This window comes from Myxocyprinus asiaticus, chromosome 25, assembly GCF_019703515.2.
Source record: "Myxocyprinus asiaticus isolate MX2 ecotype Aquarium Trade chromosome 25, UBuf_Myxa_2, whole genome shotgun sequence".
Lineage (NCBI taxonomy): Eukaryota > Metazoa > Chordata > Actinopteri > Cypriniformes > Catostomidae > Myxocyprinus > Myxocyprinus asiaticus.
Genome location: NC_059368.1, coordinates 47,154,471 through 47,179,778, shown reverse-complemented (window position 1 = coordinate 47,179,778; position 25,308 = coordinate 47,154,471). Strand labels below are relative to the sequence as shown.

General features: G+C 37.5%; 1 protein-coding gene across 5 annotated transcripts in view; it reads right to left on the bottom strand.

The window, feature by feature from the left end:
* Positions 1-15,500: 15,500 nt before the first annotated feature.
* The window catches only part of LOC127416155 (TGF-beta-activated kinase 1 and MAP3K7-binding protein 2-like), a 43,511-nt gene continuing 33,703 nt past the window's right edge, over positions 15,501-25,308 (bottom strand). For 3 of the 5 annotated variants that reach the window (XM_051655332.1, XM_051655333.1, XM_051655331.1), the window contains 4 exons: positions 23,790-23,883; positions 22,935-23,033; positions 22,520-22,633; positions 15,501-17,298 (listed from right to left, as the gene is read on the bottom strand). In XM_051655332.1, coding sequence (XP_051511292.1) covers positions 17,162-17,298; positions 22,520-22,633; positions 22,935-23,033; positions 23,790-23,883 — 444 coding nt within the window. In that variant the 3' untranslated portion in view covers positions 15,501-17,161. Of the gene's footprint in view, positions 17,299-22,519; positions 22,726-22,934; positions 23,034-23,789; positions 23,884-25,308 lie in introns of all 5 variants that reach the window. The other 2 variants (XR_007893063.1, XM_051655334.1) reach the window with 2 other exon arrangements.

Below are 25,308 nucleotides of genomic sequence, written 5' to 3'. Positions count from 1 at the left end.
TACATTCCTAAAAAATGGAGAGTTGTATGTCCACCCACATACATGTTTCATCTAATGTCTAGCACTAATTAACACACATATTTCATCTGCCTTTTTTGGACACCAGCTCTGCTCTTATTAAATCATCCTTTTAGTATCCACACACATCTCCATCAAGGTCATTTACAGAGTCATACAGAGTTTAACAGAGAGCGGCTGTAATTCTCCCTAGAGAAGCCAAGCTGCATTTTTCCATTGATTTGCACTTTATTATTAAACTGAGTAAATGATAATTAAATCAATAAATGAATGATTAAATATCTAACATATTGAATAACATTCATAATGCAGTTATTCATAGTACATTGATTACACATTGTCATTTTTAGATCATTGCATATTGCATACATATTAATTAAATTATCAAAAATGGATTAACTGAATGTTTAAATACAAATATTCCATACACACACACACTCACACACACACGCACACACACACACTCACACACACACGCACTCACGCACACGCACACACTCACACTCACACACACACACGCACACACACACACACACACACACACACACACACGTGTTGGTGCAGCTATCATTATGAGGACTCTCCACAGACATAATGATTTTTATACTGTACAAACTATAGATTCTATCCCCTAACCCTACCCCTAAACCTAATTCTCACAAAAAACGTTCTACATTTTTAAATTTTCAATAAAATATCGTTAAGTATGTTTTTTATGTGATTTAAATTATGGGGACACTAGACATTTCCTCATTAACCACATCAAATCAAATCAAATCACTTTATTGTCACACAAACATATACACAAGTGCAATGGTGTGTGAAATTCTTGGGTTCAGTTCCGATCAACATAGCAGTCGTGACAGTGATGAGACATATACCAATTTACAATAACATCAAATTAACACAACACAATTTAAACATCTGATATACACATAATTACACACAACAATATACAAATAATAACATACACTGTACAGTATACAATATGCACTAAATAGATACACATTATTCAATACAAATATTTTTTATAGCATAATACAATAATAAGATTTATAGCATAATACCCTTGTAATTACCAGTTTGTAACCTAAAAAAGTCCTCGTAAACCACATAAACCTGCCCACACAGACACACACACACACACAGACACACACACATACACACACACACACACACACACACACACACTCACACACATGTTGGTTTTGCTATACTTGTGAGGACCCTCCATAGACATAATGATTTTTATACTGTACAAACTATAAATTCTATCCCCCTAACCCTAACCCTACCCCTAAACCTAACCCTCACAGAAACCTTTCTGCATTTTTACATTTTCAAAAAAACATCGTTTAATATGCCATTTCCCTGGTGAGGACCACCCAAAAGGTCCTCACAACTAGAAATATCCTTACAGAACAGGTTGATTCTCAATACTTGGTCCTCACAAGTATAGCAAAACCTGTACACACACACACTCACGCACACACACACACGCACACACTCTCTCTCACTCACACACACACACACACACACACACACATACACTCGCACACACATACACACACACACACACACACACACACACACACACTGGTTTAGTGATTGTTGTGTTATAAGTGTTTTTTCTCTTCTTGTGTTCAGATGTCTGTGATCTCACACTGGATTCAAACACAGCACACACTGAACTCTTTCTGTCTGAGGGGAACAGGAAGGTGACACGGGTGAGAGAGTGTCAGTCATATCCTGATCATCCAGAGAGATTTGATGTGTTGTCAGGTTCTGTGTAGAGAGAGTCTGACTGGGTGCTGTTACTGGGAGATTCAGTGAAGTGGAGATGGTGCTGTTATATCAATGTCATATAAAGGAATCAGCAGGAAAGGATTGATTAATGACTGTGTGTCTGGACTCAATGTAAAGTCCTGGAGTCTGTGGTGCTCTGATGAAAGATTTACTGTCTGTCACAATAATAACTGCACTTACATATGTCCTCCACACGATTGTAGGAGAGTAGGAGTGTATATGGACTGTCCGGCCGGCACTGTCCTTCTACAGCGTCTCTGACACACACACACTCACACACTTACACACGTTAATCACCACATTCACTCAACCCCTCTATGCTGGATTTACAGTTTATTCTGATTCCTCAGTGTTTTTGTGTGAAATTGTACATCAGAGACACACACACACAACTGGATGAGTGAAATATACTCACTGCATCTCATATCAACACAACTCCAAACTCTTTCTAGAAAACATTTCATAAATTAAATTGACTGAATTTTATACAATGACAGTACTTTGTGACTCACTGTAATGTGATTTAAGTTGTATTTACTATCAAATTCAATAATAATAAAAATAAACAATGTTGAAATCCAATATGACCATGTCAGTAACATGAAACTTCATTTGTTCTTGCACATCTCGTGATCAAACATCATGATGTCATGTGTTGTTTCTAGTCTTTGTACAATGTGACTAATAGTTCTGGTCACATTTTATCTTCTTTTATTTTCATTTATTCTGTTTATTCTTGATTGATAGTTACCCAGATAGCAAACCGACATCGAATCAATGTAGAATCGATGCGACGTTGATCTCTGATGTTGATTCAGCATATTTTTGCTCATCGAAGTCACGTTGAATCTGTGTCGTTCACGCCACTGAAAACAAACATAAAATCGATCTAATTGGTTTGTTTACCTTACATTGAAAAAATGTTGATTTCAGTTGAGTGAAACGACATTATACAATCAACATATTTTCTCATTTTGATTTTAAAAATGAATAAATCAGCCTATATATGTACTCTTTATTAAACACACCGCACATTCAGATACTCATTGTTTTATTTATATAAAATATACATTTACAAATACAGAATTCTTTGGACTTTTTCTACAGTATATAAATCTTAATACTTAACAGCTAGTTATAGAAAAAATGCCTTCACACTGTTGCATTCACAAATGGATGTATAATATCAAATTACAGGCTAATTTAAAGTGTCGATTTCACAGATTTTAAGAGTTCACTCATTGATAAAAGTAAAATACTGTCATCATACACACACCCTCATGTTGTTCTGAATCTTAGACATTTTTAATCTGTGAAACACAAAAGGAGAAATAAGACAGATCATTTGGAACTGACATTCTCAGTCATTATTTTCTTTCATTGCATCTTTCTTTTCTATTTAAGTGAGTGATTGACTGAAATTCAATATTGCAATATCTTTTGTGTTTCACAAAATAATAACATACAGGTTTGAAACATATGGAGCCCCTTAAGTGAATGGAAGGTCAGAGAGGGAGGAATTTTTCCCACCTGAAATATTTTGTTTCCCCTCATGGTTTTAGAACAGTAACCATAGTTGAACAATGATATTATGAAAATTAAACCTTGTTTTACTACAGAAACCATTGTTTAACCATGGTATTTGAAAACCATTACTACAAGATTTACCATGGTTACTAAAGTCATGTTTGTTACAATTTTACTAAAGTAAAACATGGTTAATTAATTGAAAGAGAGCAATAATAAAGCCAACCTTTATTATGAATAAAATTCTCTCATTATTTACTCATCCTCATGATATTCCAGGTGTGTATGACACATAAAATATCTCAGCTCACTAGGTCCTTATAATGCAAGTTGATGGTGATCCGACTTTTGAAGTTTCAAAAATCACAGACAGTCAGCATAAATGTCATCCATACACCTACAGCGGTTAAATTAATGTCTTCTGAAGCAAAACGATCGGTTTGGGGCAAACAAGATAAATATTTAAATATAAAGTATTGCTTCCGGTCAGCAGCGATATGCGCGTGTGATGGAATCACGTTGTCATGTTCACGCAAGAACTGATGCACGTGTGTCACACGTCGAAGAGCAACGCTGTTTACAGCTGAGTAAGCGGAACGCTGTACAGAACGTTCATTGGTTTTGGTTTAGATCTGTTTGTTTACTCACAATGGTGCATTTGTGTGCTTATCCTGAATGTCTCAACTGAGAGAAAAACATGAGATTACACCTGTAACATGCCAACGTGAATTAGTCACATGAGAGACATGTATGCAGCGCTTTTGTGAATGCGTATACTGCTGCTGACTGGAAGCGATACTTTATAGTTAAAAAAGTATTTAAAAATTGATCTTTTTCACAACAAAAGCATTGTTATTGCTTTAAAAGACATTAAGTTAACCGCTGGGGGTGTATGGATGACATTTATGCTGAAATGTCTGTGATTTTTGGAGCTTCAAAAGTTGGATCACCATCCACTTGCATTTTAAGGACCTACTGAGCTGAGATATTTTTCTAATTTTCTTTAAGGTCATACACACCTGGAAAATCATGAGGATGAGTAAATAATGAGAGAATTAAAATTTTGGGGTGAACTATCCCTTTAAGTTAAGCAATCCTTTAGTGACAATATGCTTACAATTATATCTAAAGGTTTTCTTGAAGGGATAGTTGATCCAAAGAATGTAAATTCTCTTGTCATTTACTCACCCTCATATCATCCCAGATGTGTATGACTTTCCTTTATCTGCAGAACACAAATGAAGATTTTTAGAAGAATATTTCAGCTCTGTGGTTCCATACAATGCAAGTGAAAGGTGACCAACCATTACCAACAAACATTTTGAAGCTCCAAAAAGCACATAAAAGCAGCATAAAATGAATCCATAAAACTAGAGTGGTTTAATCCATGTCTTCTGAAGAAATCCAATTGGTTTTGGGTGAGAACAGACCAAAATATAACTTATTTTTCATTATAAATCAGCAGCCTCCTTGGCGATCATGATTTTAAGCTTGATTACACTTCTTAGTGCCATTTAACACTGTGCATGCACACTAGGAGGTGTAATCGAGCTAGAAATCATTACCGAGCCTAGAAACTGCAATGGTACAGTGAAAAACGAGTTACATTTTAGTCTGTTATCATCCAAAACCAACTGTATCACTTCAGAAGATTAAACTACTGGAGTCGAATGGATTACTTTTATGCTGCCTTTTGGAGCTTCAAAGGTCTGGCCACCATTCACTTGCACTGTATGGACCTACAGAGCTGAGGTATTAGATAAAAGAAAGTCATACACATCTGGGATGGAATGAGGATGAGAAAATTATGAGAGAATTTTCATTTGTGGATGAACTGTCCTTTAACTTAAGGGATTCTCTGCAACTGGATCAAGTTATTTGCTCTTGCAGTTCAAGTTATATTTGCATACATCTAATTTTGAAGAGAACTTGCAAGTAGACAGCCATCCATATAAAAGCAGTAAAAAGTCTTGTGTGGTGTAGGTAGGACTGGAATAGATGTCTGTCCAGGTTGACACATCTGTAAGTTCTCGGTCTTCAACTGGGGCTCACAGAAAAACAGAAGACCTGCAATAAAGAAACAATGCAATTCAAATATTGCCATACTACCCACTTCAGTATCAAATCTTATCTAGTCACAGAAGTATTCCCAATAATATAAAAACTCTTATGATGTCTTTAAAACACTATAAATGTTTTTGTATCCTGGACGATACAGCATTTGAGAGGCTGAAGTGAGGAGCAGTGAGTAAGTTGGCCATATTTCTGTGAAAATGATTGAAAATAGAGTCCCTGCAAATACTGAGGTCATGTGACTTTTTATTAAAACTCAGGCATCAATTCACAATCATAATCTAAAGTAACATGGCAGCATTGTAAGAAACTCACTGACCTCATGGCAAATGTTCCTACCTTTTACATGCTGTTTTCATGAAAGAGACATGCTGCAAAATTGTCAATAAAAGCAGTATGTTGAAGACAAAAGCTTGAAAATGTAATATTTTATAGAAAATAGCAATAAATTAATTTGTTTTCATCAATTAATTAGGTATTATTATGTTCTTGCCGTTTTAAAGGTTAATGGTCAGCAGGCTTATAAAATATTTTATAAGTACTGCTTATATTTTATAATAATATTTTAATATGTAATCATTTAATATAATAATATTTTATAAGTACTTTTTATGGAGTAATTAATGTGCATCAGTAAGTGTACAGGCAACATTTATTTCCACTGACATCTGTTTTTTGCTCTGCACCACGTAAGCTCGCAAAGGTGTAAAATTGTGATCAATGATGAGAAAGACTTTATCATTCAGTGATGTGCTGTGATGTGACTCTGTTGAGGAGATCCTCCCTAAAGGTAAAAGAAAAGACATCAATCAGAGTGAAACTGCATTTCAACAGTAGGTCATTCCATAATAAAATCAAGTCTTATGAATGTAAATTCTAGAATTATACAAAAATAACAGGTTATTATCTTGAGATATTTGGTATTACAATACAACACTCAAAAAGAATATCAGTGTCTTCTGTATTTGAACCTCTCTGTGTGGATTTACTGGAAAGGCAATCACTAAAAAAATTCAGCTGAATAGTAACAATGCAAAAAATATTATTGTCTTAAAACTATTACCTTCTGAAGCATGAAGTAAATGAAACAGGAGTAAGGCACTGGACGTCTCTCTGAAATAGAAAAATACAAGTGACATTATTAAACAGTATTATTAACAGTCCTACTAATAATCATCATCATAAAATCATCATATTTAATTCTTTAGGTAAAACACAAAAGACAACAACCATTAGAAAAAGTTTAGAAAATATGAATGACCAGATAGTTGATTCAACATTGAAAATTGATCGACGACTGATCCCGACCATTACAACTAAAAATAGAGGTTGAATCAACGTCTCCTGCTATATGGGGCTTCATTATATGGGCAGAAACTGGTGACTGCACACACTTTTTAAGAAAACATTTGCCACTAGTACAAGAACATTCCTTATGAATGAATGAATGAACGATTGAATAACATGCATATGCGCTTTAATTGTATTCTGTCTCACCTCATTAGTATATTTGTGAGAGTCCATGTGCTCATTCATGTGCAAATGAATTTAAGATGAATTGAGATTTATAAAGTGGGATGCCTTTAGGAAAACATTTTCATGTGTATGGACATTTTATAAATCGTTCATAGAAACATTTAGAAAACTGTTGTACATTCACATTTAAGATCATTCTGCGAATGTCTTTATAAATGAGGCCCCTGGACTCTTCTCAGTGTCAGTGTGAATATAGTGCCACCAGCTGGACTATTGCACAAACATCAGTTTGAATATATGGGATATTTCTTCAACTTCAAACACACGTATTGATTTACATTTTTTGTTTGTTTGTTTGTTTTGTATGAAGGTCATGTCACAAGAAGGCTGTTTTCTTGGGCAAATTTTATTTCTATTTTCTTTTCTAAATAATGATTTTAACTGGACCTCTGGACTTGTAACTCCTAGACTTGACTTTCACGTCAAACACACATTATCAGATTAACATTTTAATACACTTTCAGAAACACAGACTGCATCTTTAATTGTTGTTTGGATGTTTTCAGATTCCTCTTCAAGTGAAAATGAAACTAAAATCAGGATCCATTTTGAGACAAGAGCAGATGTTACATGAAGAGAGGAATATTCAACAAATATCACACTTTATACTTGACTGAATTTCTATTTGTCTGAAACAATAAATCAGTGGATTGTGAAGCACTTTGTAGGTGATATTCTAGTCAGTAATGAGGAACATCAACAGCTCGAGACAGTGAGTACTGCACTACTGCAAAACAAATTTCTTCTTCTTCTTCTTCTGATTATCTGCAGTTGGCAAACCAGCTTTTGGTGAATTACCACCACCAACTGAACTGGAGTGTGGAACAGTGATGCGGAAGGACAACTCTTACTTTATATTTTTATATAAAAAAATATATGTGAGGACCTCCGCTTTTAATTCCGGGAACGTTGAGGAGCATAAACAAGCCAGTTATGCCCTCCGCAAAACTATCAGAGCAGCCAAATGCCAGTACAGGGACAAGATTGAAGGACAGTTTAACACCACCGACTCAAGAAGCATGTGGCAGGGAATTAATATCATCACAGACTACAAAGGGAATAAAAACTGTGAACACCGCTGCCTATCTCCCGGATAAGCTAAATACTTTTTATGCTCGTTTCGAGGGAAATAACACCACCCTTGCGTAGAGAGCTCTCGCGGCCGAAGCTACAGAAGTTAGTTCACTCTCCGTCTCTGTAGCGGATGTAACCCGATCCTTCTGACGGGTGAATATCCGTAAAGCCGCGGGTCCAGACGGCATTTCGGGCCGTGTCATCAGAGTGTGTGCGAACCAACTGGCTGGTGTTTTTACAGACATTTTTTACGGACACTCCTTGTCTGTAGTCCCCACATGCTTCAAAATGTCCACCATTGTGCCTGTACCAAAGCAATCCAAAATCACTTGCTTAAATGCCTGGCTGCCTGCCTCACTGGACCCATTGCAGTTTACTAACCACAACAACCGCTCCACTGATGATGCCATTGCATCTACACTACACACTGCTCTCTCCCACTTGGAAAAAAAGGAACACTTATGTGAGAATACTGTTTGTAGACTATAGCTCAGCATTCAACACCATAGTGCCCTCCAAGCTTTATGTGAAACTTCGGGCTCTGGGCTTAAACAGCTCGCTGTTCAGCTGGATCCTGGACTTCCTGTCAAGCAGACGCCAGGTGGTTAGAATGGGCAGCAACATCTCCTCATCACTGACCCTCAACACTGGAGCCCCACAGGGCTGTGTTCTCAGCCCACTACTGTATTCCTTGTACACACATGACTGTGTGGCAACACACAGCTCCAGTGCCATCATTATGTTTGCTGATGATACGACGGTGATTGGTCTGATCACTGACAATGATGAAACAGCCTACAGAGAGGAGGTGCACACTCTGACACACTGGTGTCAGGAGCACAACCTCTCCCTCAACATCAGCAAGACCAAGGAGCTTGTGGTGGACTTCAGGAGAAAAGACAGAGAACACAGCCCCATCACCTTCAATGGAGCACTGGTGGAGAGAGTCAGCAGCTTCAAGTTCCTTGGTGTCCACATCACAGAGGAACTCACATGGTCCGTCCACACTGAGTTGTGAAGAAGGCTCATCAGTGCTTCTTCTTCCTGAGATGGCTGAGGAAGTTTGGAATGAACCACCACATCCTCACACGGTTCTACACCTGCACTGTAGAGAGCATCCTGACTGGCTGCATCACTGCCTGGTATGGCAATAGCACCGCCCACAACCGCAAAGCACTGCAAAGGGTGGTACGAACTGCCAGACACATCATCGGAGGTGAGCTTCCCTCCCTCCAGGACATATATACCAGGCGGTGTGAGAAAAAAGCTCGGAGGATCATCAGAGACTCCAGCCACCTTGGGCTGTTCTCACTGCTACCATCAGGTAGGCGGTATCGCAGCATCAGGACCCGCACCAGCCGAATCCATGACAGCTTCTTCCCCCAAGCAATCAGACTTCTGAACTCTTGATCTCTCACGATCAATATACATCAGCACTGCACTTTATTAATCTTATTATCTCACACTGGACTGTGATGCAAAACAAAAAAACTAGAAAACCTCAGGACCCTCCTCAAGTAAGTGTACCCTAAAAGAAGGACAGATTGACAGAAAGAGAGAGATAAGAGGAAGCACAGACAATGACACATATGGTTAGTTAGTCAGATAGATCTCAGAAATCTCAGACTGAAGACATGAATGGTAACTCTGGTAAATTGTAACAACATTGCTTTAGGGCCCACTTGCTTCTTCCCCCAGCTCTGTCAGATGCAAGCTGCAGCCACCTTTTTATGAACTTTTCAGTGTCTCTGTCCTACACACTGGCAGTACTTGCGTTTCTTCGCACAGATTCTTAAAAAAAAAAAAAAGAAAGAAAAGAAAGAAAAAGAATTGATCAATCAGGTGAATATGGCACAAGTTTGCCTGTTCAAACATGAAGCTGGTTATCCTAACTTAGCATAAAGACTGGAAAAGATAGGGAAAAAACTAGCACTTTACTGGGTTATATAGTCGTTTGAGAAATATTCAGACCCCTTCAATTTTTGCAGACTTTATTGTGTTGTATTTAACACAATAATTTCTGTTATTTAATTTTAAATGAATACAATCGACATTTTTATAGTTTCAAAATGACAAAAAAGAAAAAGGCCCATAACAAAAGTATCACAGCCTGTAAATGGGTACAGCTTACAGCTATTTTAGTAATCAAGTATTCTACCAATTATTATATTGATTAACCGAGCAATCTGATAAGAAATACTTTTACTTTATTAAAGAGATGTGTATATTGTTAGAATTTTATCTTTATTTTATTGATATGCCTTATACAGTTCTTTATTGATACTCTTATTGGTTATTTTTCATTACTAAATTGTTTTTATTATTATTCATTTAAAATGTATTATTAGTATTTTACGCTGCACTAAGTTAACCATCTCCTAGTTCCAGCTTCAGATCTAGCATATAGACATGACAGTTTTATCAATCTTCTCATCAAACTCTCGGCAAGAAAGCTTAAATGTGTTTCCTATAACGATGAAAATGAATTAACACTATGATACTCAAATAAATCTTACTGAGGACAACACCTTTAATGGCAAGTGGTTCAAAGCCATATTTCCCATTCACTCCATGCCAGTTAATTTGCTTCACCAGTTGGTTCGTCATTAGTTTTGACATTATTCTCCAGACAGTTTCTTTTACAGTCAGACCCCCTGCCAGTCCAAAGTAGGTGACCTGAAAGACAATATTGTCAGTTACAAATGGTACAGTGCCTATTAATTATAAAGTATTTATCTTCCTAAGAATTTTCATGTCTTACAGCATGGAATCAAAGTAGATTAAATGTGGTTTTTATGACAATAATTAACAGAAAAATCCCTTAATATCAAAGTAAAAACAGATGTCTACAAAGTAATCTAAATGAATTACATATCTATAATACTAAATCAGGGCTCCAGACTAAAATCTGAGAGCAGTGGCACCGGTGCAACCAAGTTCTACAGATGGTGGCACCAGCATCTGATTTGGTAGCACTGGGGTGGGGGTGGGGGGTGTAAATTTATTTTCATTAACAAAAACAGTAACATCTGTAAAAATTTAAACAACCTCATTTTTATAGGGTAAAATGTAAATATTAAGGAACATCTTGTGTTCCTGCGTGCTACTGCATGATCTCGCAGGATCCCTTTCCCTTTGACGCGCATTCTTAATGGCCATATCTGTAAAATATAAAATTCAAATTACTTACATGGCACAGATGAACTCTTTCCAGATGAAACCAGATGATCTTGACAAATCTAGATGTGACAAAAACAATCACAAAAAGATGAAAAGAAGTATAGCGTGGAGGCACATTACTCTATTCACACAGAATATCGTGTAATTTAATAATTAAAGTTCACTCACCAACTACAAAATAAATTACTTTTAAATAAGTGAAATCAGTTATAATATAATTTTTATATGCACCAGTGAGTGGTGGAATAGGTATTCACTAGGGCTGCCCCCTAATAGTCGACCAAATGTTAGTCGATGAGAAAAGGCTTGGTCATCCAAATTTTAATAAGTCGGTTGGTCGCAGAAAAAAAAAAAAAACTCTAAAGGAAGTGGCAAAGTCACGCAATCCGTGACGGACAGATAGTTAACACAGCTGGTCCATGTGGTAATTATGTTGGGCAGGAAATCCTAACGTTCGCCTATCATTCATCGACCTCAAACATGGCTTATCATTTGAAACATGTAAGTAGTAGCCTAACGTTAGCCACTTAGGCGCATATCCAAGTGTTCGTGCAGAGTGTGGAAGCTAAATTAGTCCCGCGCTTACTGCATGACATGTTTAACTTAACGTGCAATTCTCTCTATAGGCGCATCCACTATACTGCGGAGATGACGAGTCAGCGTCATCAACTTCATCTTTGCAGCTGACACTGACTCAGAAAACACTAGTTTATTAATAAATTATTAAAATGTTCAGACAGTCTTTCTGTTTTTTCCGAAACATTCATAATCATTACTTTTGCCGGTGCGCTGCAGCAAGCTTTATGCGTGTGCTTGAGCGCTTAATTTATATTTTAAAGGCTTATTATTATGGTTTAGTATTTCTCTGTAATATAGAACAATGTTAGCAATGTTACATATAATATTCTTTCTCAGTCTTGGAACTTTTTCAGAGTATATATTTAAGTAATTAAATGAATATCATAAACGTGCGACTAGTAGACTACTAGTCAACTAGAAATATCTTTGGTCAGGGGCAGCCCTAGTATTCACATTTTTTACTACAATACCTGGTGCAATACCTTTAGGTAAAGTTATTCCACTACAAGTCTTGTGTTTAAAAGTACTTAGGTCAAAAGTACAGAAGTATTAGGAGCAAAATAGTTATAAAACTAAGAGAAATAAAAGTACTCAGCTGGCAGCTAAATGAGCTCTATTCGTGACATTATTTTAGTATTATTATGAATGTATTTTTGTGTTTGCAGCATTTTATGTTGTAGCTTGTTGAAAAAAAAAACTTTACTATATATACTGATGGGTAGTTTAATCTTTGCATCACATTTTATAAACTTATAATATATTTTGTATAAAGCAGTATAAAGCATACTTGAAGTATAAAACTCAAGTACTTCAACATTTTAAATTTACTTAAAGTTAACTTTAAAGTAAATTCACTTAGTTACCAAAATATATAAAATGCCAAAATGTAACCAAAATATAATATGAAATACATGTACTAAAATTATAGTATTGATACTTGCACTGAATGCCTCACAGTACCTGCCTGTTGGTGCTTAGCCCATTAATCTAGGTTTGGTCTATTGCATAAAGCCCTGTTTTCAAGATTAATTACTAGATACTGTTATTAGAAAAGTTACATCTGCTCAAACATTTTGAAATTTAGCTTTTTTTTTGCCCTGGTATTTTCTTGCTATAAAGAGAGGTAATGTACTACAGCCTACATAACCTTTCTCTATTTCTGTTTAACACACACATTTACAAACGCATTTACTACAAAAGAAACACTGCAATATGTCAGGCTTAAAATTATTCCAAGTTTAAGGAAATTTTATCTCTCCAACAAAGTACGTTGTTATATAAATTAATAACTAAAGTGGTGATTTGATGTGGCTACATGGCATAACGTGGTAACATGGTACAGCAGGATCCTGACCTGGCCATGGTAGGCGTGGATGCTGACACGTTGGCCGTGGCAGGTGTGAGCGCTGGCTCGTAGAGCAGAGGTGGGCCTGGACCATGGAGCGGAAGCGGGCATGGCTGTGACATGGCATGGAGCAGACTCTGGTGTGGCTGTGACATGGCATGGAGCAGACTCAGGATCTGGGGTAGAAGGTGGTGCAAGCTCAGGCACTCTGGCTCAGCGGCCATGATGTGGGACTCTGCCTCGGCAGCCATGACGTGGGACACTGTCTCGGCGGCCATGACGTGGGACTCTGGATCGGCGGCCATGACGTGGGACTCTGACAAACAACCTCCATGATGAAATCACCAAAGTTACATACATATTTTCTTTTTTCTTGCACATATTGTAGTTCCTGAATTTTGCTGTTGTGTATATATATTTTTTCTGTACAAACCTTCTTTACGTATTTTCGGATGGCTGTAATGTGTGTACATACAATGATGAGACATTTTCGTTTTGTTGAAAGTATAGTGTGTGCCATGACTTTTTGACATCAATACTATTCTGCTGTCTATATACAATGTTAGCAATTGGACAATAATACATAGTGGGAAACTATCACACTTTCAGAGTACACTGTCATTTGACAAGATGTCTTTATCATTGCTTAGACCAAGCCAGTCAAAATGCAAAGGAAACTCTTGTTTTGATGACAATGATTTATTCATTGGTGGATTTATTTACATTTGAAACATGAGTTACTTCTTTTGAGTAATCACCTTTTGCAGGTCACAGAGTGGTGTGCTGAATGTACCACGTGATGTGAGGATTGTACATCAAGTTTTGACAGTTGTAAATTTGTTTCAGTAAATGTGCCAAATCGACTGAGGAAAAACTGTGTGTGAGACTACAATGAGAAGTAAGGAGATACAGGTCTACATTCACTTGCATTGTATGGACCTACAGAAATGTAACATTCTTCTAAAAATCATCATTTGTGTTCTGCAGAAGAAAGAAAGTCATACACATCTGGGATGGCATGAGGGTAAGTAAATGATGAGAGAATTTTCATTTTTGTGTGAACTATCCCTTTAACACTTAAAGTGTTAAAACACAATGCAAGCTTCTCAGTTTCTTCCTAGCTTAGCCTTTATATTAAATGAACAGGTTTTGTTTTTTAAATCTTTGTCTTTAATTTGCAGGTCCATGCCTCACTATGTATTTATACCTCAAAATGCATTTAGAAATGGTCAAATTATAATTGAGAACTTTCTAAGGAAGTGGTCAGCCACAGCAGTGGGCAAGCAGGCACATTGTATTGTAGTACTCAAGACCATATTTGTATGGTCTCAGTCTTGTCACGGACTTGAACGAGTGTGAAATCTGACTTTTTCTTGAGACCAGTAGAATTCCTTCAAAAGAAAAATAAAAAAGCCTGTTTATTATGTTCATTTTTATCTATTATTTCTTCCACTAAATTAACAAATTGATTGACACATTCAATATTCACCAATGATTGATTTTCTTTCGTAAAAGTCTTCAGGTGGAGCCTGGTGTATGTTAACTGTCAAGACTGGCTAAAGTTATAGTACAGTAAAACTGTACATTAGAATTTACTTGGATGACAATGAATGGAATAAAATCATGCACTGAGGAAACTCAAATTCAAAGTAAAAGTATAGGTTCACTTAATGCGTAAACAGGAAGCAATATTTAATCAATTGTTCATTATAGAGGTTATAGAGGCACCTCCAACTGAGGAAAAAACAAACAAACAAATGGCTCCAGTATACAACACATGGTGAAGACGGAAATCTCAGAAATTTCAGAATAGTGTGAAAACAGAAAAAAATGTATAGAATGTACATTATCACTTAACTCCTTTACTGAACACTATTACTAGATAATGTTGACACTAATTACAGTAAGATGTAAGTTATGAAGTGAATAAGTAAATCCAATAATTTCAGAAAAAAGCATTTTTATGAAACCTGTTCCCTTACATGGTTCCTTAGTTGACACCTTTGTCAACATATCCATTTCAAATTAATTTAGTATTAAAAAAATAAAAACTAAGATTTATAACCTGCTTTGTCCCTTATCTCAAGAATCAGTGATATGTGTTTAATGTCCTATCTAAGACTTTTCTTGTCTCGGTCTTGTCTTGGACTGAACTTACTCTGACTGGAACCCAAAGGCACTGTAATATAGCTGTACATTATAAATGGTGGTATATTTTTAAAGAATCTCTTATCTACACAATATGGTTTACTTGTTCCAAGAAACACTTTTTTTTTTTTTTTTAATTTCTAACTTGAGCAGCAAAAACTTCTTTACATTTTATCAAAGACAAAATGTTTTAGCCAATCAGAATATATCAATGCAAAGGAGACAGTTTATTTTATTATTTTTACAAATAACTTATCTATTACAAAGACAGTTTTCCCAGCTAAAATCAAAAACAACATTAGATATCCAAGTGACTTTTCTTACCCTTTTCTTTTAAAATCCATACACGCATATGACGGACAAGTTGACCGACAGATTTGATTATTTCTTTGGACTTTTCAAAAGTTAATTGAAACATGACTCTATGTCAGTTTCTTGGAACCAAAAATAATCATGTCTTGGAAATAAAGAGCACATAGAATAAATGTTCTCAGCGTTCTCAAAGTAATTTTTAGCCTGGATACCAGAAACCCACATTTTGGGAATTAAATGGATTCATTTGTTTTATAAATGATGACCTCATTTAACTTTGCAATGCACAATTTGTGCATTAGCAGTCTTCTGAGGACAGGTAACAAAGCATTCCTCTTTAAATTCTGTCACATCTGCAGAGGAGGCATTGTGCGTATGGTCATACCATGATCCGCAACAGAGAACCTCTGCAAGACTTAAGGCACATTGTGAAATATTTCGCTACACTTAGGAACACAACGATCTGCGCTTCCTATACTTTGGCACATTTCAATAAAGGCTGGCGGTGATACTCCATGTTTTTAAAAGTTGGCACCCAGACATAAGACAAAATCTTACAAGTCTTTTCTCTCAATCCACATTAATGCAAATCCTCTGATAAATCTTTATGAATGCATAGCAAAGAATGATTCCTCTTGGCACAAAGGTATATATTCTCCTAATAGTAAACCAACATTCCAGTTTTCATATAGGAAAGCATTGGTTGTCACTGGATTTCTTGTGGTCTTTTGACCACTCTTAGGTCATGTACCTTAATAAACTCATGATCCGATTCTGATTCATGATTTTGCTGCGTCTGCAGCTCGTACGCCAGACAGAGTGCTTGACAAAGAGCATCTTTTGATTTCATTTGCTGTAGTACGTTTGAGCATCCCTTTAAGTTCTCACAAAACACCTTAAAGTTCATGGTGGAAAACAATACTTTTCTGAAAGAACAACAACAAAATAACAATACGTAGAAATAAATGACGTCTATAAAGCTACTGTTACAGGAAATACATGTGAAAAAGAAAAAAAAAAAGGCACTGAAAAGCTCATTCTAAAACTATGTACAGTAAAATCTGTGTGGTGGAGACACTCCTCTGTAAACTGTACATCTAAAGCATGCATTTTTTTTTTTTTTTTCAGTTTCGTTTACCAAACAAAAGAAATGTGAGTTTAGTCCTTTTGTTTTTCCCTTCAGGTGACTTGCATGAACAGTTCCCCTGAAGAAAGGCACGCTGGCATCCATACACACATGTATGAAGTGTTTGTGTATTTGCATGTTATAAACATGTTAATGATATCACTGGCAGTATTGAACCTCTTCATGAATCGAGTGGGTAAAATCTCACATGAGACACCCAAAACTCACTCTCAACACACACACACATTCTGTACAGAGACAAGAGCTGTAAACATCATCCACTTTTCAGTGAAAAGCACAACACCAACAAACACAGACACTACGTGGCAAAGAGGAAACGAAAAAGCCCCAACAGACGTGTCCAAGAGATTCCAGATGGAGGCAAAACGGTGGCTGTCTATGCGTCTTTGTTATGTGACATGCATTTTGTGTATGGCTCAGAAATGCCGTGGAAATTCACACTCTTCACAGCGGATAAGGGCAGGGTGGTTGAGGAAGGTACAGGCAGTACAGCTCCACGGAACACCCTCATCTTCCTCAGGCTCCGATATCACCCTCACATTCGTAGTGCTCTCTGAAACAAAGACACAAAGGCCATTTACATAAGGTATAAAAGGGATAGTTCAACCAAATATTAAAATTCTGTCATCAATTACTCACCTTCATGTAGTTAAAAACCTATATGACTTTCTTCCATGGAAGAGAAAGATGTTATATAGTCTGTTAGTCTCAGTTAAATTAAAATTAGAAATGTAAATATTAGATGAATAATAAAAAAAAAAAAAGTACAATCATGTCTTAAGACTGTGCATTCAAATTTTTGATGTGTGACATAGCATGATGACTTAGGTAGAGGTCTTTGGCCATCGCATCTGGGAATGTTACTACTGCACATACATCTGCAATTAAGAAAAACACTGCGGTACCGCCAGCATGTTGAGTACAGCATGTAGTACAGTGCAACACAAAGTTACAACAGAACTGTCTCTTATAATGTTTCTTTTCTTGTTTTACTTTTTAACTTTAATGTCCATAGAAAAATATGACATTTTTTTGAATATCTGTGAAACTGTGAAAGTGTCAACTAGAAGATTTACAGGAAACAATTTACGCTGAGCCTTACATGGAATCAGGTTCACTGCTTTGACTTGGACACTGATGACAATGTGAATAAAACATTTTGTCTCTTTTTAGCAATGACCACTTTGGCACTTTTTGGCCTCTGAATTAATAATCTTTAAGGTTTTTCCTATGCATGTTCTATGTAAGCTTTTACCTTCATTGCATTTGTTTTTTGGAGCCTACGGACCTAAGTAACGTGGATATAATATGTTTTTAGTGTTTGGTGCGGACGTCTCAGCTGTTTTTTTTGTTTTTGCTTATTACTGCAGATTTGAGAATATGAACTGGCTAAATCTTTTGATTTTATAATTTGATGCACTTAAGTTTAAAATAGAATGCAGTTTTTGTTAACAGCCATGTTGTAACAGCACCAAATCGCGAAAAAGTTGGGACGGTTTGGAAAATGAAAATAAAAACCAAAAGGAGTGATTTGTAAATTCTATTCACCCAGTGCTATTTTGAAAGCACTACTACAACATATTATTTGATTTTTTTACCTTGTGAATTTATATATTTATTTATCTTTAAATATACACTCATTATATGTTTAAATCACATGACTGCAATTGGCACCAAAAAAGTTGGGACAATCGAGTGTTTACTGCTGTTACATAATTTCTTCTAATATCATTTATTAAGCGTTTGGGCACTGATGACACATGTTTGTTAAGTTTAGCAAGCAGAATTTTCCCCCATTCATCCATTATGTAGGTCTTCAGCTGCACAATTGTACGGGGTCTTTGTTGCCGTATTGTGCGCTTCATAATGTGCCACACATTCTCAATTGGAGACAGGTCAGGACTGCAGGCAGGACAGTCTAGAGGCCAGTCTAGCACCCACACTCTCTGCTTACACAGCCATGTACTTGTAATCCAGGCAGTATTTGGTTTGTTGTTGTCCAACTGGAAAATGCAAGGACATCACTGGAAAACACAGTGCTGGATGCCAGTATACACTGATCAGCCACAACATTAAAACCACTTGCCTAATACTGTGTTGGTCCCCCTCGTGCCACCAAAAGAGCGCCAACCCACATCTCAGAATAGCATTCTGAGATGATATTCTTCTCAGCACAATTGTACAGAGCAGTTATCTGAGTTACCGTAGACTTTGTCAGCTCAAACCAGTCTGGTCATTCTGTTGACCTCTCTCATCAACAAGGTGTTTCCATCCACAGAACTGCCGCTCACTGGATGTTTTTTGTTTTTGGCACCATTCGGAGTAAATTCTAGAGACTGTTGTGTGTGAAAATCCCAGGAGATCAGCAGTTACAGAAATACTCAAACCAGCCCATCTGGCACCAACAATCATGCCACGGTCCAAATCACTGAGATCAAATTTTTTTCCCATTCTGATGGTTGATGTGAAAATTAACTGAAGCTCCTGACCCGTATCTGCCTGATTTTATGGACTGCACTGCTGCCACACGATTGGCTGATTAGATAATCGCATGGATGATTGTTGGTGCCAGACGGACTGGTTCGAGTATTTCTGTAACTGCTGATCTCCTGGGATTTTCCTTGTTGATGAGAGAGGTCAACAGAGAATGACCAGACTGGTTTGAACTGACAAAGTCTACGGTAACTCAGATAACCGCTCTGTATAATTGTAGTGAGAAGAATATAATCTCTGAATGATATTCTGAGATGCAGGTTGGCGCTGTTTTGGCGGCACAAGGGGGACCTACACAATATTAGGCAGGTGGTTTTAATGTTGTGGCTGATAGGTGTATGTTGCTCCAAAATTTTTACATATCTTTCTGCATAAATGGTGCCCTCACAGATGTGAAAGTTACCCATTCTATGGGCACTCACACACCCCCATACCATGACAGACACTGGCTTTTGGACCTAACACTTATAGCAGCGTTGATGGTCCTTTTCCTCTTTGGCCCAGAGAACATGATTTTCCAAAATCTATTTGAAATGTGGACTCATAGGACCACAAAACATGATTCCACTGTTCTGCTTTCCATCTAAGATGAGACCGAACCCAGAGGTAGGTGGCGCTTCTGAACAATGTTGATGTAGGGCTTCTGCTTCTGCATAGCAAAGCCTCAATTTGAATCTGTGGATGCAGCGGAGAATGGTGTTGAGTGACACAGGTTTACCAAAGTATTTCCGAGCCTATATCCACTGAAGACACATGAAGGTTTTTAAGACAGTGATATCTGAAAAATCAGTAATTATGCACATTCATAAGTGGTTTTCGGCTTTACCCTTTACTCTCTGAGATTTGACCGGATTCCTTGAATCTTTTAACTATACTGTGGACTGTAGAGGGTGAAATGCCCCAAATCTTTTCAATTTGTCTTTGTGGAACATTGTTCTCAAGGACAGACTTTTTTGGAGGCTCCTTATATACTATAACCAGACATATGTTTGGCAAAGGACAAAAAAGCAGGAAAATGTTTCAAGCAAAGACTGCGGCACTGTGGCACACACACTTCATAGCTTTTTCAGTTTCCAGAAATGTACCAGACTCATAATGATTGCAGACCAAATGTTTATTACATATTTTATTAAATTAATTCTTGAAAAACTCATAGCTATTGTTGATCAGCACAAAAACTGATTATTATTTATATATTATTTCCAAATAATTACATTTATAGCCAACATCTGGGAAGGGATCATTTTGACAAGCTTCGCTATTTGAATTGTAATATTCACTGGATCATCTCATATTGATGCACTGCTCAGTGTGTTTGGATGGTTTTCCCTCAAGACGTACTGTAAGTGCACACTCTGACACACTGGTGTCAGGAGCACAACCTCTCCCTCAACGTCAGTAAGACAAAGGAGCTTGTGGTGGACTTCAGAAAAAAAGACAGAGAACACAGCCCCATCACCATCAATGGAGCACCGGTGGAGAGAGTCAGCAGCTTCAAGTACCTGGGTGTCCACATCACTGAGGAACTCACATGGTCCGTCCACACTGAAGTCGTTGTGAAGAAGGCTCATCAGCGCCTCTTCTTCCTGAGACGGCTGAGGAAGTTTGGAATGAACCGCCACATCCTCACACGGTTCTACACCTGCACTGTAGAGAGCATCCTGACTGGCTGCATCTCCGCCTGGTACGGCAATAGCACCGCCCACAACCGCAAAGCACTGCAAAGGGTGGTGCGAACTGCCAGACACATCATCGGAGGTGAGCTTCCCTCCCTCCAGGACATATATACCAGGCGGTGTGTGAAAAAAGCTCGGAGGATCATCAGAGACTCCAGCCACCTGAGTCATGGGCTGTTCTCACTGCTACCATCAGGCAGGCGGTATCGCAGCATCAGGACCCGCACCAGCCGACTTCATGACAGCTTCTTCCCCCAAGCAATCAGACTTTTGAACTCTTGATCTCTCACGATCATTTACATCAGCACTGCACTTTATTAATCTTATTATCTCACACTGGACTGTCATAAATTATGAAGTAAAGTAAAATTTCTAGTTTTCACTGCAAATACCATGTCAGTAATGCTGGAATTGCCCCTAACAATAGCGATTTTAACATCTCTGCAACTGTGGTAATGGTTCAAACTCATTTTATATCCAACCATTTTATTTCTCAGGATTAATTAAATAAAATAAAATTAACCAGTCTTATCTGAATTCAGTCCTGACGGCGAAATGCAATATCTTCCGTCTCACGCGTTTGCAAAAATATATGTGCATGACGCAAAAGCAGCAGTGGCGTCATCCGAGGGAAGTTTGAATGACACTTGTTTGGTGTGACATTAATAAAGTGCTTATCGAGAATGCACAAGACAGAGCATTCGATAAAATATTAATCTCCAGATTAAAAAAGATTTACACAATTCACGTGGGTCACATTTTTAGGTCAGAAAAAAACTGAATTCCAGATTAATCCAGAATAATCATATTCCTGTTTAACAAGATTGCCTCACCTGTTAAACATCTCCTTTTCACATCACCTTGTTATTTCAAGTCATCAGACTGTTATTAGTCCTAATTAGACTGTCTCAACTTTTTTGGAGCATGTTGCAATCATCTGATTTGAAATGAGTGTACATTTTTCAAAAAACAAAAACAAACAAAACAATTACATTCACTAGGTAAAACATCAAATAATGTGTTGTTGTAGTGCAATCTAAAGTAAATAGATTTTACAAATAAATCATTTTTGTTTTTATTAGCATTTTCCATACTGTCCCAAATTTTTTGGCATTGGGGTCATATTCACTTTGAAATAAACAGTAAAACATGGTGCTTTTTGGTTTATATTTATTCATTGTGCCCTCTTGTGGACTTAGGAGACAACATTGATATAAAACTGATGTCTTTCTGATGTCTTATCACTGACATCTTGTAGCTTTTTGCTATCCTAACTGAATTAATGTCTTTAAAATTCAAATACAATTCAATGTTTGTTAATATTTAAGTGAAAAAATGTAATCTAGTTTCTTAGCCTTGTTGACAGCCCTAATGGTGACTGAGGCTGTCATTCTGCCAAGTGTCTCCTTTTGTGTTCCATGGAAGAAAGTCATACAGGTTTGGAACAACATTAGGGTGAATAAATGATGACAGAATTTTCATTTTTGAATTAACTCTCTCTTTAATCCCACATTTTAACTGGGGAAAGGCCTGAGTGGAAAACAGTTAGAAAGGAGAGGGAAACAGCAGCAGGAAAAAAAAAAATGGAAAGAGAGAGAGACCCACCCATGGGTACAGCCACAGGAGGTGGAACAGGAGGTAGAGAGGGGTCTCGCTTTAACTTGGAGCTGACATTTATTTTGCATCCCCTCCTGTCAAGAGAGCCTGTGTGATCTGCACCTTGACGACCATACAACACGATGGACAGATTGAATAAAAAAAGGAGGAAGAAACCGAGGATGAGAATGAAATGTATAGGTGGAGAAATAAAGCTGCAGATGTTTTATGAAACAAAAACAAAATAAAAAGGTAAAATAGAGAAATGGAGACAGTTACTGCAAAGGCCTTCACAAAGTATGAAAGTTTAAAGGTTTCATAGACAGACGTGCAGATAAATAAAAATCAAAGAAGAGACGCTAATGCGAAAAGATTGTATTGGAAGTGTAAAGAGACGAGGACTGAGGGTTTCTTCGAGACCAACCTGGTTTTGTAGGACCTTTGGGAGGTTTAGGAGGTACAGGACCCTTGAATCCAAGGTTGTCATAAAAATTGTGAATTGCAATGGGATTAAAGTCTGGTCCTAAGAGACAGAAGAACAAACAGTCAAGACATTACGTTTTTCCAAGTACTTGTCCTTCAAACAAGTAAAATGATCATACTTGACAGAAAGCTGAAGTCACTTGTGCAAAAACAACACACCTTCAGCACATTAAAAACGTCAGCAAAATAGGTGAAGAAAAAGTTCACGGTGAACTTTTGGTCTGCTTCATTTGTGATGGGTTCTTTGGATTCACACTGTTATTTGTTGACCCAGTCCACACAAATATTGTTGTAATATAATTTTATTTAAATGTATTGATTTATTTGAAAAGCCACAATGGAGTTGAATGCATTGAAAAGGGAGGGGAAATTGCTGTTGCTCCAATCCACTCACTCTGGTGTCGATAAAATATCTTATAAAGTTATGTTATTAAGTTGTTTGTCTTTAAAAACAGACAAAATAATGTGCTTTATAGCATTCCAACATAACAGATCTAAACACATACATTTATATGGCTTTATATCAATTTCTTAAAACGTTGCAAATGTTCACACCAAATTTCCTAAAAAAGCTGCTGCAAAGCATATTTGGGTGAAGAAAGGACAAAAAAAGGTTGAAGTATTCCTTTGAATAACAGTGAGGAGTAGTGAAGTAGTGACAGTGACACACTGAGGGAGATCGAAATGTCTGTCTGTCCCCTGACCTTTGAGAAGTGAAATGACAAAAAAAGGGAGTGCAGAATTGACTTTTTTTGAGTGAGGACAGAGAGGAATGGGAAAAACTAGAATGGCTCACCTCGTGTTTGAAGGAGGTCGATCTCTTTGGTTAAACAATCAATATCAATCTGCAGTAACCTATTCTTACATCTCAACTGCTGCATCTCTTCAATCTGAAAAACAAGAGTATTTTTAAAGATTTCATGTCCTAACCCAAAAAAAAAAAAAAAAAAAAAAAATAAATTATATATATATTCAACATATTGACAATATATTCAATATGTGTCTCAAATAATTATGCATTTGCTCTGAAATTAAATAAAATTGATTTTCATAATTTTTTTTTTTAATCAGAGGATCCATTAACAGCCACTGAAGCTGACTATATACAAAATGTTTAACATATGAAATATAAACTTTGTTATAACTTTTATTTATTTTTTGTCATATTTACTCCACCTTCACCTAGAGCATTTATTTTGGCAGAAAACTGAAAGTGCATTGTGCATTTGACAGTTTATAATGTTCCTCATTAAAAATCTAATGATACACTGGCATCTCCATTTCTGGTATACTGTGTCCCATTTTTAGATTTGTATAATAACACGTTGTAGCAGGGCGGAGGGCGGGGCTGGGTTGTGATTCCGCACACCCGGCCCCTAATAAGGCTGATTAAGCCCGAGAGGGATAAAGCCGACTGGATACGGCAATGTGTCAGAGACAGAGTGTTACGGACAGCTGTCCGACACCTGTGTGTTTGTGCTTTTGTTTTAGTTAATCATTAATTATTATTTATATTGTCAAGCCGGTTCTCGCCTCCTCCTTTCCATTGATGTGTTACACTGGTGCCGAAACCCAGGAAGGAGGAGGGATGCGCCGTAGTAGAGTCCTTGCCACTACCATCCACCCCAACGGAGCAGCCGCGGCCATCCGCCGAGGGACAGAGGAGCCCGGCCACCTGAGAGTGGAGGAATGGCCGCCGACCGCGAGGGGAGGAGGGGCTCCTAACCGACCGCCTGGAGCAGTCAGGGCCGCTGCCAGGGGCGGAGGAGACCCCTACCAGCCGCTGAAACGCAGCGGGGTCTGAGACCGCCGACCGCCTGGAGCGGGAGAACTGCTGCCAGGGGAGGGGGAGACCCTTTCGTCCACCAAAAACGCGGCGGGGTGTTCCGTCTGCCAGGGGCTGGAGGACTCACCTCCTCATTTCCATTGATGTGTTACACATGTAGTTATTAATATTCATTACTTAAGCTCAAGCATCTCAATGCCTCGGACCTACAATCTAACAAACTACACTGATGAGCCAAAAGATTATGACCACCTGCCTAATATACTGTTAGACTTCTGCGTGCCGCCAAAACAGCACAGACCGGCCGAGGCATGGACTCCACAAGACCTCTGAAGGTGTCCTGTGGTATCTGGCACCAAGACATTAACAGTATCACTTGTACTCCTTAAATGCATCCGAGTGACCCTAGTGTGCTCAAGACTATAGAGGTCTGTTGCATGTTTGTTTTTAAGTAAGACTGTTAAGTAAAGACTCTTTTATCTGACTCTTGGCTGTTCTGACCAACACAATTTGTGAGCACTAAGACCTC